Source organism: Dendrobates tinctorius, unplaced genomic scaffold, assembly GCF_039654945.1.
Source record: "Dendrobates tinctorius isolate UK_male_01 unplaced genomic scaffold, ASM3965494v1 ptg000036l, whole genome shotgun sequence".
Lineage (NCBI taxonomy): Eukaryota > Metazoa > Chordata > Amphibia > Anura > Dendrobatidae > Dendrobates > Dendrobates tinctorius.
The window spans coordinates 42,303,373-42,319,185 of record NW_027361704.1 but is presented as its reverse complement, the minus strand read 5'-3'; the positions used below and the strand labels follow the sequence as shown (position 1 = coordinate 42,319,185).

At 45.8% G+C, this 15,813-nt stretch overlaps 1 protein-coding gene across 2 annotated transcripts in view; it reads left to right on the top strand.

The window, feature by feature from the left end:
* DDX46 (DEAD-box helicase 46) overlaps window positions 1-15,813 on the top strand; it is a 209,972-nt gene that overhangs the window by 119,189 nt on the left and 74,970 nt on the right. Inside the window, exons 13-15 of one of the 2 annotated variants that reach the window (XM_073573808.1) lie at window positions 6,389-6,471; window positions 7,542-7,706; window positions 11,269-11,431. The exons of the other annotated variant lie outside the window; for it this stretch is intronic. Coding sequence (XP_073429909.1) covers window positions 6,389-6,471; window positions 7,542-7,706; window positions 11,269-11,431 — 411 coding nt within the window. The remainder of the gene's footprint in view (window positions 1-6,388; window positions 6,472-7,541; window positions 7,707-11,268; window positions 11,432-15,813) is intronic. 2 annotated transcript variants of the gene reach the window in all.

Genomic DNA, 15,813 nt, shown 5'->3' with positions numbered 1-15,813 from the left:
GTGCAGATTGCATACACTTGGACTTGTGAGCTATTTCTTTCTATGTCAGGTCACAGAAAATACTTATCTTTAAACGGGTTGCCTGGTCTAAAAATGAAAAGTCTGCAGTCCCTCTTATGTAACTGCAGACTTGTGATTCCTCCCAGGGCATGGGCTGTGCGCTGCAAGGTTTTGCCATTCTCTTCCCCGGAAACGGAGGTCAGGTATGCGATATGCATACTCCTGGGCACAACCTGTCTAGTGGGCATGGCCTCATCTATACAAGTGTATTGACCGAGGCTGCACCTACTATTGGTTCTTCCCAGGAGTATGCATGTCACATGCTTGACTGACGTTGCCAGGGCGGAAGGCAGCGAATCCTGGCAGTGCAATGTGTGTGCGTGCTGGTAGCATTCGCAAGTCTGCAGTCACACAGAGGGACTGCAGACATGTCATGTTAGACCGGACAGCATCTTTAATATCTGGATTATTCAGCCATTCTCTCATGGAGTTCAGTCTCATTAGGTACAGTATCAAAATTAAGGGACTTATCAACTACTAAATTATTTTTTCACTATGAGCCAAAAAACAAACAGGCAGGTAGATGCAACTACCTGCCTGCTCTATCCGGCGCTGGCTTAGGGGCAGTCACTGACTGTTCCTGCCGGCGATTCCACTGCTCCACTTAAGCAGAGCTGCTCTTCCTCTTCCAGGCTGCCCTGTCGATCGACGTGACTGCTGATGTCATGCTGAATGATAGCCAGTTTCCTGCAGCTATGCCAGTGTCAATCAGCATGACATTGGCAGTCACGCCTTGTCAACAGAGCAGAGCAGAAGAGAACCCAATGCTCAGTCAATAACATCAGCAGAAGCCACAGCATGGCAGGCAGGATGGTCAGTGACCGCTCTCTGCTAGCAGAGATGTGCACTGGATAGAACAGGCAGGTGATTAGCAATTGTTAAGTTTTGACTATGGGCCTAAGAACTAATAAAGTCCTGAATAACCTCTTTAGTAATTTAGAGAAGCCGTAATTTACTCTTCATTAAAAGAGATCTGGTTTTTGTTGGTTTAATGCTACGGTTGGAGTGGGGCTTCCTTTTACTGCGTTTTACTTAAAAATAAAAAAAAATTGCCATCTCTGAACATTTAATACATACACTGTAGAAGAGCTGCAAACCTCTTTTTAGAAATTGCTGAATGAGCCTTGGTCCAGTAGTATTGTAAGGGTATGTGTCCACGGTCCAGATGTGCAGCGCTTTGAACGCAGCAAAAACCCGGCTTTGCCCAAGGCGCTGCCCCCTTTTGTATGCGCTGTGATTCTGCCTGTGTTCATTGAACACAGGCGCAACAACCGCATCCTATTTATAGACTGTAATTTATCTTGCGGAGACTGAGCGTCTCCACTACAAAAATGGACATGCTGCGGTCTATAAAGATGCCCCGCATGTCCGGCTACGCAGGGCTGCCGGATGCGGCCGTGCATGCATAGTGGAGATGGGATTTCATAATATGCCCTCCACTATGTTGTAACATCTGGATTCTGCGGCTGTACACAGTTTCCAATCCGCAGAAAATCCTAAAAGAATCCTGACCGTGGAAACATACCCTTAGAGGTTTCTAAGAAAATATTAAATAGTGATAATACCAAGCAGGAGACAAACTGGGCCGAAAAAGTGATGATGAAAACCTTCATCCAAAATTACTTGCACCAAAGTACCAGTCATTTCTTTACATCACTCTGTGTTCTTTCACAGAATGGCTAAAGATAAACAATGTTATTATGCTCTTAGGAGGACCAGCTATGCCCGCCAGAATGGTAACCTGTTCCCGACCTGTGACACAGCGTATGCGTCATGAAAGTTGGTGCCAATCCGACCCATGACGCATATGCTGTGTCATGACTTCAAAGCCCCCCTGCGGGTCGGGTGACCGGGGCAATGAGAGGTCACCCAACCCGCAGATACAGGGGGCTTTGTACTTCACCACAGGGGGCTTGGCTTCGCCCCCACGTGGCTACGATCGCTCTGATTGGCTGTTAAAAGTGAAACAACCAATCAGAGCGATAGTAATATTTCATCAATTAAATTTGATGAAATATCACAAATCAGCCATGGCTGGAGACAGTTATCTGACCCCCCCCCCCCCCACCGGCGATCTGCCCCCCCCGGCGATCTGCCCCCCCTACTGAATGACAGCAGCGATGATCACCCCACCTGATACCTTCCGAGTGCCGCTGTCGCTCCCGGTGTCCCGGGTCATGGGTGCTGCCATGTTGGAAAATGGCGGGCGCATGCGCAGTGTGCCTGCTCGAATCTGCGGCTGCAGATTCCATTCATTCCTTTTGATCACTCTCGCAGTGATCAAAATAAAAAGTAAATAAACCCCCTGTTTATCACCCCCATAGGTAGGTACAACTAATAAAATAAAGAAAATATTTTTATTTTTATTTTTCGGTTAGGGTTGGAATTAGGGTTAGGGTTGGAATTAGGGTTGGGGTTGGAGTTAGGGTTGGGGTTGGAGTTAGGGTTGGGGTTGGAGTTAGGGTTGGGGTTGGAGTTAGGGTTGGGGTTGGAGTTAGGGTTGGGGTTGGAGTTAGGGTTGGGGTTGGAGTTAGGGTTGGGGTTGGAGTTAGGGTTGGGGTTGGAGTTAGGGTTGGGGTTGGAGTTAGGGTTAGAGATGTGTTGTGGTTAGGGTTGTTGATAGGGGTGTGTTGGGGTTAGGGTTGGAGATAGAATTGAGGGGTTTAGGCACATCAGGGGGTCTCCAAACGCGACATGGTGCCACCATTGATCCCAGCCAATTTTGCGTTCAAAAAGTCAAATGGTGCTCCCTCCTTTCCAAGCCCCGACATGTGCCCAAACATTATCGGTGTACTCAGGAAAAATTGCACAACAACTTTTTGGGACTAATTTCTCCTGTTACCCTTGGGAAAATAAAAAATTGGGGGCTAAAAAATTATTTTTGTGGAAATTTTTTTTTCATTTTCTCGTCTCTGCGTTATAAACTTCTGAAGCACTTGGGGATTCAAGGTGCTAACCACACATCTAGGTAAGTTCCGTGGGGGGTCTAGTTTCCAAAATGAGGTCACATGTGGGGGGTTTCCACTGTTTAGGCACATCAGAGGCTCTGCAAATGTAACATGACGTCCGCAGACCATGCCTTCAAAGTCAGCATTTCAAAATGTCACTGCTTCCCTTCCGAGCCCTGATGTGTGCCCATACAGTGGTTCCCCACACACACACATGGCGTACCAGCGTACTCGGGACAAACTGTACAACAACTTTTGGGGTCCAATCCTGTTACCCTTGTGAAAATAAAAAATTGCACACTAAAAAATATATTTTTTTAGGAAAAAAAATATTTTTTATTTTCACGGCTCTGCGTTATAAACTTCTGTGAAGAACCTGGGGGTTCAAAGTGCTCACTATGCATCTAGATAAGTTCCTTAGGGGGTCTAGTTTCCAAAATGGGGTCACTTGTGGGGGTTTTTCACTGTTTAAGCACACAGGGGCTCTCCAAACGCGACATGGTGTCCGCTAACAATTGGAGCTAATTTTTCATTCAAAAAGTCAAATGGCGCTCCTTCCGGGCCCTGCCCTGTGCCCAAACAGTGGTTTATGACCACATATGAGGTATCTGTGCACTCAGGAGAAATTTCCCAACAAATTTTAGAATCAATTTTATCCTGTTGCCCATGTGAAAATGAAAAAACTGAGGCTAAAAGAAAATTTTTGTGAAAAAACCAAGTACTTTTTTTTTTTTTTTTTTTACGGATCAATTTGTGAAGCACCTGGGGGTTCAAAGTGATCACTATGCATCTAGATAAGATCCTTGGGGGGGGGGGGGGATCTAGTTTCCAAAATGGGGTCACTTGTGGGGGAGTTCCAATGTTTAGGCACACAGGGTCTCTCAAAACGCGACATGGCAACCACTAAATATTCCAGCATATTTTCCAATCAAAAAGTCAAATGGCGCTCCTTCCCTTCTGAGCCCTGCCATGCGCCCAAACAGTGGTTTATGACCACATATGAGGTATCGGTGTACTCGGGAGAAATTGCCCAACAAATTTTAGGATCCATTTTATCCTGTTGCCCATGTGAAAATGAAAGAATTGATGCTAAAAGAAAATTTTTGTTGGAAAAATTAAAATGTCCATTTTATCCTTCCATGTTGCTTTAGTTCCTGTGAAGCACCTGAAGGGTTAATAATCTTCTAGAATGTAGTTTTGAGTATCTTGAGAGGTGCAGTTTTTAGAATGGTGTTACTTTTGGGTATTTTCTGCCATATAGACCCCTCAAAGTGACTTCAAATGTGAGGTGGTCCCTAAAAAAAAAAAAATGGTTTTGTAAATTTTGTTGTAAAAATGAGAAATTACTGGTCAACTTTTAAGCCTTATAATTTCCTAACAAAAAAAAAAATTGTTTCCAAAATTGTGCTGATGTAAAGTAGACATTTGGGAAATGTTATTTAGTAACTCTCTGGTTTAGCAAAATAAAAATTCAAAATTTGAAAATTGCGAATTTCTGATTTTTTCTCAAACGCAAAAATTATCGACCTAAATTTACCACTAACATGAAGCCCAATATGTAAAGAAAAAATAATCTCAGAATCGCTAGGATCCGTTGAAGCGTTCCAGGGACACTGGTCAGAATTGCAAAAAATGGACAGGTCATTGAGGTCAAAATAGGCTGGGTCATGAAGGGGTTAAACTGCTGCAATACCTTGATGCTTGCCTTTCTCCTGATTGCAGAACCTTTTGGTCTCTTTCTGCCTCTGTCCACCTGAAATCTGTACAGGATGGTCTCCACCTCATGGACCTGAGGTGTTCTGTCACTCTAAGGCCGGTTTCACAATGCATGTATAGACCGCTATCTCAAGACATTAAGTCTTTTGTATGCCTATGAAGCTGAATTTGCCTGGAAACCGTGGTCCGTACGTGAACTGTGACCTTTGAATTTTTGAAGTTGAGTGGGGGTGGAGTGTCAGAATGGTTCCATAGAGAGATTCACACCATCACCTGATATTGCGCTCTTGTCAGATAACACCGCGGGTGGGGGAATCTAGGAACCATCCCACACTCCTCAGACCAACAACATGGGAAACCAAACTCCGTGCACAGAGGCAACGCAGAAGCTCTGGTTCTTGATCTCCTCTTCTGTTTGCTGCACGTCCCTTGGGTGTGAAGGCATCATGATCTTGGGAGATGCTGTGAAACCCAAGTGGCTGATTGTGGGGAACGGAGGACACAGATTTTGTGATTCATGTCGCTATCTTTGTGCATAAATTGATGGGTCAGATGTCATTGATGTCTATGGATTGTTTCGATCACACATATTGCAGGTTGGCTGCACACACTTGTCTTCCCGTGTAAGATATATTTTAGCCTAATAGAAATGTACAGTAATAAATTTGATATAGATATTTGCATGCTGAACTTGTCTGTTTTTATCACTGTGTTCTGAAAAAAAAACCCTTACTAAACTGTTACATTGTTTAACTTCTGTGGAAAAAAATATTTCCGTGCAAGAAATATAGAACTGGAATTCCAAGACTGCTCTCAGAAGGTAGGTTTTTTTCAGCACTTTGTCAGATGCACGGAGCCGGTGGAAGGATGGTAAGGTGTTTGAAGATACTAGAGGACATTGTGATATTTTTACTTTTGACTAGTATGGCCTTTACGTGACAGTGCTGCGTTCAACCTCACATGTCACTTGGGTGGATATGTGTCACTGTTTTAGAAACTTCTTTTTACTTTGAGACAGTGATTTGAGCCACACGTGCATCAAAATTAAGAATGAAAGGTCCCAAAGATTGGATGTCAAAAACCATTAAAATTTTAAGTAACGGAAAAAATTAAATATATAAAGTCTGTAAGGTGACATTTACCAAAATACATTCCTTCTTCCCAACATTTGTGGGTACCATAGTTATCCACTTCTTAGTGTTTTTTTTGTCCGTAGCATTTGAGATCTGTGTGATTTGTTCTCCGAGGTAAACAGCGGACCAGTTTACTGAAGCATTTACTATGGGCTCTTTGCTTCCCACACATGCGCTGTAATCTCTAATATGTTCTTTCCTAGGTGACCGCTGTCATAAAATGCCTGACGTGGCTCCAGGCTCCACCTCAGTCTTAGTTTTAAGATGTGTGCTTGGAGAGGGCTGAATATACAGGTCCTCCTAGCCATGCGATGGTACGCAAGAGTAGGCTTGACCCAACCAGATACCAGAGGGCCTTTTTACAGTATATAGTCATATTGGGTGTTCTTAGTAAAGTGAAGTTTCATATGTATTTTGTTTTCATTTTAAATATTTTATTTTAAAAAGAAAGTGTTATAAACTACTTGACGTTTATTCTTAACGCGTTTCCACTTTTTTTTTTTTTTTTTTCTCTGACTGTCTGATGTACAGGTCGAGTAACAAACCTGCGTCGATCTACATACGTTGTACTGGATGAAGCAGACAGAATGTTTGATATGGGTTTTGAGCCACAGGTAAAGTATCTTTTGTAAAGTGCCTGTAGTTGTACTGCAGAGAATTGTTTTTTGTAAAGTTATCCATGCTGAGATACCAATTCTTTCCTACAAAGTACATTTTAATAGTTCTTGGAATAAGTGTCACAATTAGATGTGTTTTTTAAAAAAATATTACAGGGCTGAGAATTTTGTAAATGTGCCTCTGCTATGGGCTGTTATTTGCTGTGTCTGACCATACTTGGCTTCTCCAGTTCATGGTTAGTGCATACCACTGGCCCTGGCCAAGGGGTTGGGGGCCGAGGTAAATTACGATATGTGAGTATACAGACAAAACAGCAAGGGGTTTGCAGCTGTTTGTGTAAGGTAACACTTTTTCATGCCTGTCAGTTTTATCACAGTAGCAAGTGTTTCTGCCACATCACCAGTCTTGTGAGCTCATTATAAATCAACTCCGCAACCTCTGGAGCTCCTACGACACTGACTTGACTTATAATGAACTCAGGGGGTTGGAGGTGTGACAGAAATACTCACTCCTGTGTTAAAACCTGCAGGAAAATGTGTTACCTGAGAAAGTAGCAGCTGTTTCATCTGTATACTCACTTATCATAAGTGACCTTTGCTTCCTTTCCCACCCAAGAGCTTTAGCATGTACCAACCATGAACTAGAGAAGCTCTGCATGATCATACACCTCAAATAACATATAGCAGGACAACATCTATAAGATCATCTCAGCACAGGAACATTTTTAACACATCCAATTGTGGAACTTATTTCAAATTCTATTGATTAAAATGCACTTTTGTTTTTGGGACAACCTCTTTTAAACATCTCTAACAGCCCTAAATGCAATAAAATAATAAAAACTCAAATTGTACATATCAGCCAGTCCAGTGCTGCCGCTCTGGAGGTCTTATTCTTCCTGCAGTGATGACGTGCCACCCATGTGTCAGTGGATTGAAAATTGGTTTATTTTTTTGGTGTCCTGTATTGCAAGGCTTTAGATTTGTCAGACCCCCTCCTCCCCATCCCCCAAAATGTTACGGAATATTATAATACATGTATGATACATCCTTTTGCATTCGGACAGGTTATGAGAATCATAGACAACGTCAGACCGGATAGACAGACTGTCATGTTCTCTGCTACATTCCCAAGAGCCATGGAGGCGTTGGCAAGAAGAATATTGAGCAAGCCTATTGAGGTCCAAGTGGGAGGAAGAAGTGTTGTGTGTCCTGAAGTGGAGCAACATGTGGTAAGAAACTGCAATTTGTCATAATGTTTTTTGACAAACAAAACAAAAGCCTAAATTTCACCAAAAATCTGGTATACTTGTACGTAAGGAGAATCTGTCAGCACGGCAGAAAATGCATGGCTGTAATACAGATTATAATGATACATTTGGTGAAGACATCGGCTTTGTTGTTCATATTTAATCACAGTTTGAATTTTTCTACTAGTTAGTTTTCAGTGCACAGGGGCGGTACTGTACCCTAGGTCTTCTACTCCCTCTCTCTGTGCTTCCCCAGCCCCTCCACCTGCCTCCGCTCTTTGAATGTTTTTTTACTGCTGAGATTTCAGAGGAGGCGGATCAGTGCCCAATTTTTTTTCTAACTTGAATAATAATGTAATTTATATGGGATAAGTTTAGACATAAATTGAGTGTGAACATTCGACAAAGACACAAGATGCAGGAGAAGGTTGTGTCATTAACAGAATCTATCTTTTTCGGTCGCTTCATTGGGGGATACAGGAACCCTGGGTTAATATGCCTCCACCAGCCTCTAAGCTTCTGTTCTAAAGGGCCACTACTTCTTCGGTCCTCATCTTTCTGTCCACATCTTACAAGTGACAGTTGCTCAAGTAGTTCTCTGGGGGATTGCCTTTCTTCTTTCTGCAATAGTGGTATTAGGTTTCCCAACCCCGAGACAGCTTTAGGACCACCCATGATTCCTGTGTCCCCCCAATAAAGCGACTGAATTGAATAATAGATTTTTCGTACTCCCTATAAACTTTCTTGAAGCCTTCATTGGGGGACACAACACCCTCCCTTGTTTGGGACGAGGGGTTTGATTTTGTTCCTTTTACTGCTTTTACACTAAATAGCTGGATGTAGGCTGCCCGGCCAGGTGTAACCTGGTGGTGAGGTGTCCCATGGTTCTTGTCTTCCAATGAAGGCAATGTGAAAGAGAATACTAAAAAGCTTTATAAAAAAAAAAAAAAAAAAATTGCCCTGACACAAAAAAATAAAATTGCCTTAGGCCGCTCTCTTCTGAGTCCTGAGTTTATCTGGCTTGCCACTTTTAGACTTAAAATGAACTGTTCAGCAGGATTGTGCAGAGTAACCTACAGTCAGTGTCAGGATGGAGCCTGTATCCTGATTAAAGTGATAACTTGGCTGATGAAATCCGTCTTGTGGTTGTTGTGTAATCTGTATTTGTAGTTTTCAGTTGATGAGATTCTCGTGCCCCGGGGCGGCCTATGGGGGGGGTCTTTATGTGGTGCTCTGCTTACGTATTCATCTTTATGGCTTATGACCGGTCACTGATCCCTCACTGACCTGCCCCATATTTTACATATTGTGGGGTTACAAATATTTTTTTGCGTACATCAAAATGGTGGCGCTGTAGCACGATACATGCTCAATATGTATATATACATTTAAGCTTTAGTTCTATACTATCATGGGGGGGGAACAAATATCCCACAGGCCGCCACAAAGCACGAGAATCTCATTACCTGAAAAGTAACAAAGATTAAACAACAACCACAAGACAGCTTTCATCAACCCAGGTATCATTTTAATCAGTATGATGGCACCGACCTGACAGTCTGAAGGTTACTAAGCACAATCCCTCTGGCAGATTTCCTTTAAACCTTTTGGACGTTTCATGAATGCTTGAAACTGTATTCTCATTAACTTCTCAAAAATTTTCAAACTGGTAACACGGGTGTGGTGGGCAAGTAAGGAATTGGGCTGAAACTGTGGGCTTCCCCCAAATATTTCTCTATCTACCTTTAACACTGGTGAGAAAGTTTTTTGGAAAGTATGCAGTGTGAATTTGCCATTTATTTGGGAAACACTAATAAAGTAATTTTTACAAATGCAGGAAGATAAATTACCCAGGTTGTCTTTCTATAGATATTTACTACTGTGGTGTGCTCTTTATAGTCAGTTCCCCAATATTCATAGTCCAATGTCACATTTGGTACTCAATTCTCAAGATCTTAAAACATGTATGTCTGCATTGCATACAAATTGCTTCTACACAGCTGTAGGGGTAACGTGGAAGCCACAGATCCCACTCCTGAATGCAGAGGACTGGGAAGGAGGCAGTAGCATCTCCATGACCTGTCTCCAACAATTAGGCACAACTTCACTTTCTGCCCCAATGTTGTATATTCCCCATGACTACTGAAGATGGGTGACTACCTCATGATAAGTGCCAATGTTGTGTGTCACTTGGTGCTGACTTTTGGCATATGGTGAGGGGGGTGCTCTTATATTAAATAAGTTTGGGAGAAAGTGTTGAGGATCCTACAGGATGAAACACCAACTCCTATTGAACCAGAGGCCTGCTCGTTAGGCTTTAGATTAATCTGTTTGGCCCTACCATACCTGCATCATTTTGCGGGATACTTTATTCCTCACATGCAAAATAATTCCACCGATGTAGATAGGAGATAACCGTCTGGCCCTTATCCAATGGAAAAAATGGTAAATACCGTCACACCATATGAGAACATAGCAGTTAAAAACACTGCCCGCATAAATTCTCTGAGGTTTGGGGAGCATGGTGTGCCTCACCCCTGGGTTCTTATCCTCCTGCTCTCCTCCAGTTTTGCCTGAACTTCATACAGGTTGCTGAAATTGTGGGATTTCTAAGCTATACCTGGGTATTCTGCTATTTGTTTAATCATACATGTCCTCGATATCCTGACATGTTGATTAATTGGTATCACTGATGTATTTGTCTGAATAAGCTGAACAAAACTTGTGGGTTTCTTTTTTGTTTATTTTTTTTTACAAACCACTTGTTCTCACTTTGCAAGGTTATGTGCACTTTTATTGTATTCTATACTTAAAAAAGGATTTTCAGCTCACCCTTAGTAGATTCCCATTGAATTCCTAGGGACGAAGTATAAGATTCTCCTGCCTCTTTTGACCTCGTGTTAACAGAGCAGTGCCTTCTCTTCTGCGCTAATGTCTCAATCATGCTGATTGGCATCTGGCTCCCCGCAGTTAGGCAGCAGGGAGCCAGCTGGCAGTCAGCATTACATCACCCTGTAAACAGATTAGAGCAGCCAAAACAGGTTGTCACAGGGCAGAACAGGCTGGTAATTGGCAACTACCTGTCTGTAAATTCTTCTTCCAGTAGGAATTAAAAACAGTAAGTTCTAGATAATTCCTTTAATTAGACATATTTGTGTGTATCTTTATCAACATGATTAATATAGACGTATCTGTAATCTGTACAAGATAAAAATATTCACATGTGCAAATTAAAGGAACTGCAAGAACTTGTGCCTCAAAAAAACAATATATGACTGACACGTGAAGTGGAGGGTTAGGTTTGCAAGCTCCTAAGCATATGTGCAACACTGATCCATAGCTAAACCAGTCGCATTAAAATGGTAACCTTGGTGTAAATGTGTCTTATATCATCTGGCTAAATGTAGACACGTCCCTACCACAGATACAGTATGTCATAGTAAGAAGTGCATCATGCGTAATAAGAATACTGGGTGGCTGGTTATGATGCAGGTCATGTGCTGTAGATGACCATCATATGCATTAAATTTTACTTTTTCTCCAGATTGTGATTGAAGAGGAAAATAAATTTCTTAAATTGCTTGAGCTTTTGGGACATTATCAAGAACTGGGAGCCGTCATTATATTTGTGGAGAAGCAGGAGCATGCAGATGGCTTACTGAAGGACTTGATGAGAGCATCGTACCCTTGCCTGTCCCTTCATGGAGGTAATTTACACTTCACTTTTGGTATTCAATGAGGTAGCATATAATCCGCAAGTAGAATCTTGTTTGGTTTTTCATTTGATTGTGGTATTTTATGTAAAAGTAAGCTTTGCCTGTCACCATATGAAGTATAAGTTATGCTGCATTCACACATGTTCGTACTCTGACAATGACACATCTGTAAGATATGTGTTCTGTGCTTATTTGTGTTGATATTTTCTAAAAAGGTAGATGCATCGAAAATTGTTTATTTCTCTTTCACCTTATTGGGGGACACAGAGACCATGGGGTGTATGCTGCTGCCACTAGGAGGCTGACACTATGCACAAAAAAAGGTTAGCTCCTCCTCCGCAGTGTACACCCCACCGACCGGCAGGAAATTCCTCAGTTTAGCTTAGTGTCAGTACGAAGTGGACACGGGTCTTTCATTGGACCCATATCTACCCCGATGTGCGTCGTTCCTTTTTAGGTTTCCGGAGGGATACAGTGTGAACAGTCACAACTGTACTCCCACAAGAGGCTATTAGTACGGCGTGTACTGTCACCCCGTATCCTCATAGTTCTCCGGGCGGACCACAGGCTCAGCACAGGTGACAGCCAGCGAAAACTGATGGTCCTTGCCCACCGCCCCCCACCCACTCGCCCACCAGAGCCTGTCGGTTGGATGAGGCGCGAATACGTAAAAGATGAACAGACAGCGTGGGATGAAGAAGGTACCTTTATTGGAGCACCGGAGCAAGAAACTGCAAAATGCCTGGGAGTGGCGCCAAGGTAGTGCCACAGATTTTCGGCTGCTCGTGCCTCCCGACAGTCGCTGCATTCCTTTTAGGCCCCGGCTGCGGTGGGGGTCTTCTTCACCCCACCGCCGGTATTCTTGCGCGGGTTGCGTCTGGGAACAGGGTTCTGGCGGCGTCTTTAGGGGCGGACGCGGCTGCGACGCAGATCTTCCGCGCCGCCCCGTCCTGACAGGCAGCCGCCGTCTAAAATTTAGTTCCCGGCTTCAGTTTGGGCCTTCGCGCCCGTCGCGACCACGCCCCCCGTTCATTCTCATAGGCCGGCTGCGCTCCCGCCCGTTCCTAAGCCCTCCCACCGCCTCTCTAGTCTTGTGGCTGTGAAAGGGGGGGGGGCGGTTTTCCTTCTGGTGCAGGCGGCTAGCTCCGCCCTTCTTCTTACCCCTGAAACCGCGCTTTTCTTCCTCACATCAGGCTGCCGCCATCTTTGCAGCCTGACAGCCGGAGACAAAGCGGATGCCAGCGCTCCCAGCTGGACCCCTGCCATTTACAAGAGCCTAATACGTCTCTGTTGGGGACACCGGACCGTGAGTAGTTCTGCAACTGCAGACTGACACCCTACTCTGCCTTTCTGTCCTCCAACCTTCCGGCACTTCCGCAGGTTTCTTCTTTTCTTCTTTTCTTCCTCTCATCTTGGACCGCATGTTACTCAGTTTGTGGCGCTGCCCTTCGGTCTCGCCACCGCACCCAGAGTATTCACAAAGGTCATGGCGGCGTTGATGGCCTTGTTGAGGATCAGAGGTCTCGTTCTTTTTCCGTACCTCAACGACATTCTGACCAAAGCTCCGTCCTTTCAACAGGCTCACCTAAGTCTTACGATCATCCTCGACACCCTGTCCAATTTCGGGTGGCTCGTCAACAAAAAGAAGTCCTGTCTTGTTCCGACACAACATCTTGTGTTTCTGGGCCTATTGTTCGACACTCGTCGATCAAGGGTCTTTCTCCCACAAGAGAAGATTGTATCCCTGCAGCAGGATGTACGATGGCTACAGATCACACAATTTCCGTCTCTCCGGACAACCATGAAGGTCCTGGGAAAGATAATGGCGGCGACAGAGGCAGTTCCCTTTGCCCAATTTCACGCCAGACCTCTCCAACACACCATTCTGTCGCGGTGGAACAGGTCTGTTCTTTCCCTGGATCGCCCTTTTCGTCTTTCGTACCGGGTCAAGCAGTCCCTCAACTGGTGATTGACGTCACCTCTCATCTCCTTGGGACGGTCATTCCTTCCCATTCACTGGCAGATTGTAACAGATGCCAGCCTCCTCGGCTGGGGGGCAGTGTTCCGCAATCACACTGTTCAGGGTCGGTGGTCGACTCAGGAGTCAGTTCTGCCGATCAACGTCCTCAAGATACGAGCGATTTATCTGTCTCTTGTTCACTGGGAGAGACTTCTCAGGGGCCTGCCTATCCGGATTCAGACAGACAATGCCACAGCGGTGGCATATGTCAACCGTTAGAGGGGGACACGAAGTGTCTCAGCCCTGGCAGAAGTGTCCAAGATTCTTCATTGGGCAGAGGTTTCCGTCCCGGCAATATCCGCGGTGCACATTCCTGGCGTGGACAACTGGGCCGCCAATTTTCTCAGCCGCGAGGGTCTCGCGGCGGGAGAGTGGTCCCTACATCCGGAGGTATTTCTTCAGCTTTGCCGTCGTTGGGGAACCCCGGACGTAGATCTGCTAGCTTCTCGCCTCAACAGGAAGGTCCCACAGTTTGTATCCAGGGCTCGAGATCCTCTCGCAGTGGGTGCCGACGCTCTGGCCATTCCTTGGTCGCAGTTCGAGCTCCCCTACCTGTTCCCTCCCCTGCCTCTTCTTCCCAGGCTGTTGAAGAAAATCAAGGCGGAAGGAATTCCAGTCATCCTTATCGCCCCGAATTGGCCCAGAAGGTCTTGGTTCGCGGACATCGTCAACCTTCTCGCGGACGCCCCCTGGAAGCTTCCAGACAGGGCAGATCTGCTGTCTCAAGGTCCGATTTGCCACCCCAATTCTCGGCTGTTCAATTTAACGGCGTGGCTGTTGAGACCGAGGTTTTGAAATGATCAGGCTTTTCGGATCGAGTTATTCATACCATGATCCGGGCCAGAAAGACAGTCTTCCAAAATTTATTACCGTACTTGGAAGGCCTATTTCACTTGGTGCGAGGCCAATGACATTCCGCCCATGCGTTTTTCGCTCCCTTCTGTCCTGGCGTTTCTTCAGGCAGGGCTTGATGCAGGCCTTGCCCTCAGCTCTTTAAAAGGTCAGGTTTCGGCGCTGTCCATTTTATTTCAGAAGACGTTGGCCTCCCGTCCTCAGGTAAAAACCTTCCTTCAGGGAGTGGCTCATACGGCTCCTCCGTACCGAGCGCCCGTAGATCCTTGGGATCTTAATCTGGTTCTGCAAGGTCCTCCCTTTGAACCTCTCAGGGAAGTTTCCCTATCTCTCCTTTTCCCTTCACCCATGACAGCACCACCTGAGAGAGGGATCCGCCCTGCCAGGACAGGAACCTACTGAGACATAAGGGGCGGCACCTCTCCCCCGCTTCAGTTGGGTTCCTGTCTTGGAAGGAACCCCACTGTCGGCGGTACCTGTCATGGGTGAAGAAAAGAAGATGGACCCAGCCCCGTCCCGGCGCAGGAAGAACAGGTGTCTCACCTGCAGCGTCGGCCGTCGGGTGCTGGATGTGCAGTCCCCGGGCCCTCCGGGGTTCCGGGTTCGTGCGGGCGTCGGTGGGATCCCCGGGGTCTGCGGGAAGCCCGCATTGCGCCACCCTCCCCTCGCGCAAGCCGCATCTCGATCCCCATAGCAGGGGAGAGACGCTGGTTTCTTCCGGCTGCTGACGTCAGCGGCGCGTTGCATGCTGGGTGCGCCGGCTGACGTCAGAGAAGGGCGACGGTTTAATGGCGCCGGGTGCGACGCCGGACGGCTTTCTGAAGCGGTCGGCCGGCGGTCGCAGGGGGGAGGGGAGAGACACTCACCTGAGCGGAGGCGAGTTATTTAAAAACAGAAGGCGGCAGCAAACGGCAGTGCAACATGGAGTCAGAGCAGGAACGTTCAGCGTCCCTGCCTCCCTCTCAGCCATCTGGCAGAAAGCATGGAAGCCATTCCAGCAGCAGTCGCCCCAGCCGCAGGTTGGGGTACTCCTCAAGGTCCAAAGAGCGCAGGTCACGTGCCCCGACGCAGCCTCCGTGTCCGGTATCCTTGATTTCGGGTAGTGAGTGATCTTCGTGAATGTTAGCATTATGTTAATAGGGCTTCTGTTGTATGCTTCACCCTGTAGGAAAGACCCAGAAAAGCGGGAAGCAAGAAGAACAATAGGGATTGTGCTATATGTAAATCTCCCCTAGCAAGAGATTGGCAAAAAGATCTCTGTGCTACGTGCATTCAGCGGACTATGGCGGAGGAAGCGCCTAGTTTCGCAGCCAATCTGATATCTGCCCTAAGGTCAGAAATGGAAGGCTCAATTAAGTCCCTTTTGAAAAAAGGGAAAAAATCTAGGAAGGATCCCCCTAGTTCCCCCTCGGATTCCGCGTCAATGTCATCTCAGGCGGAAAAATCATCCTCCTCAGACTCCTCAGACAGCGACATGGGGGGTAAACCATGTTTCCCTGTA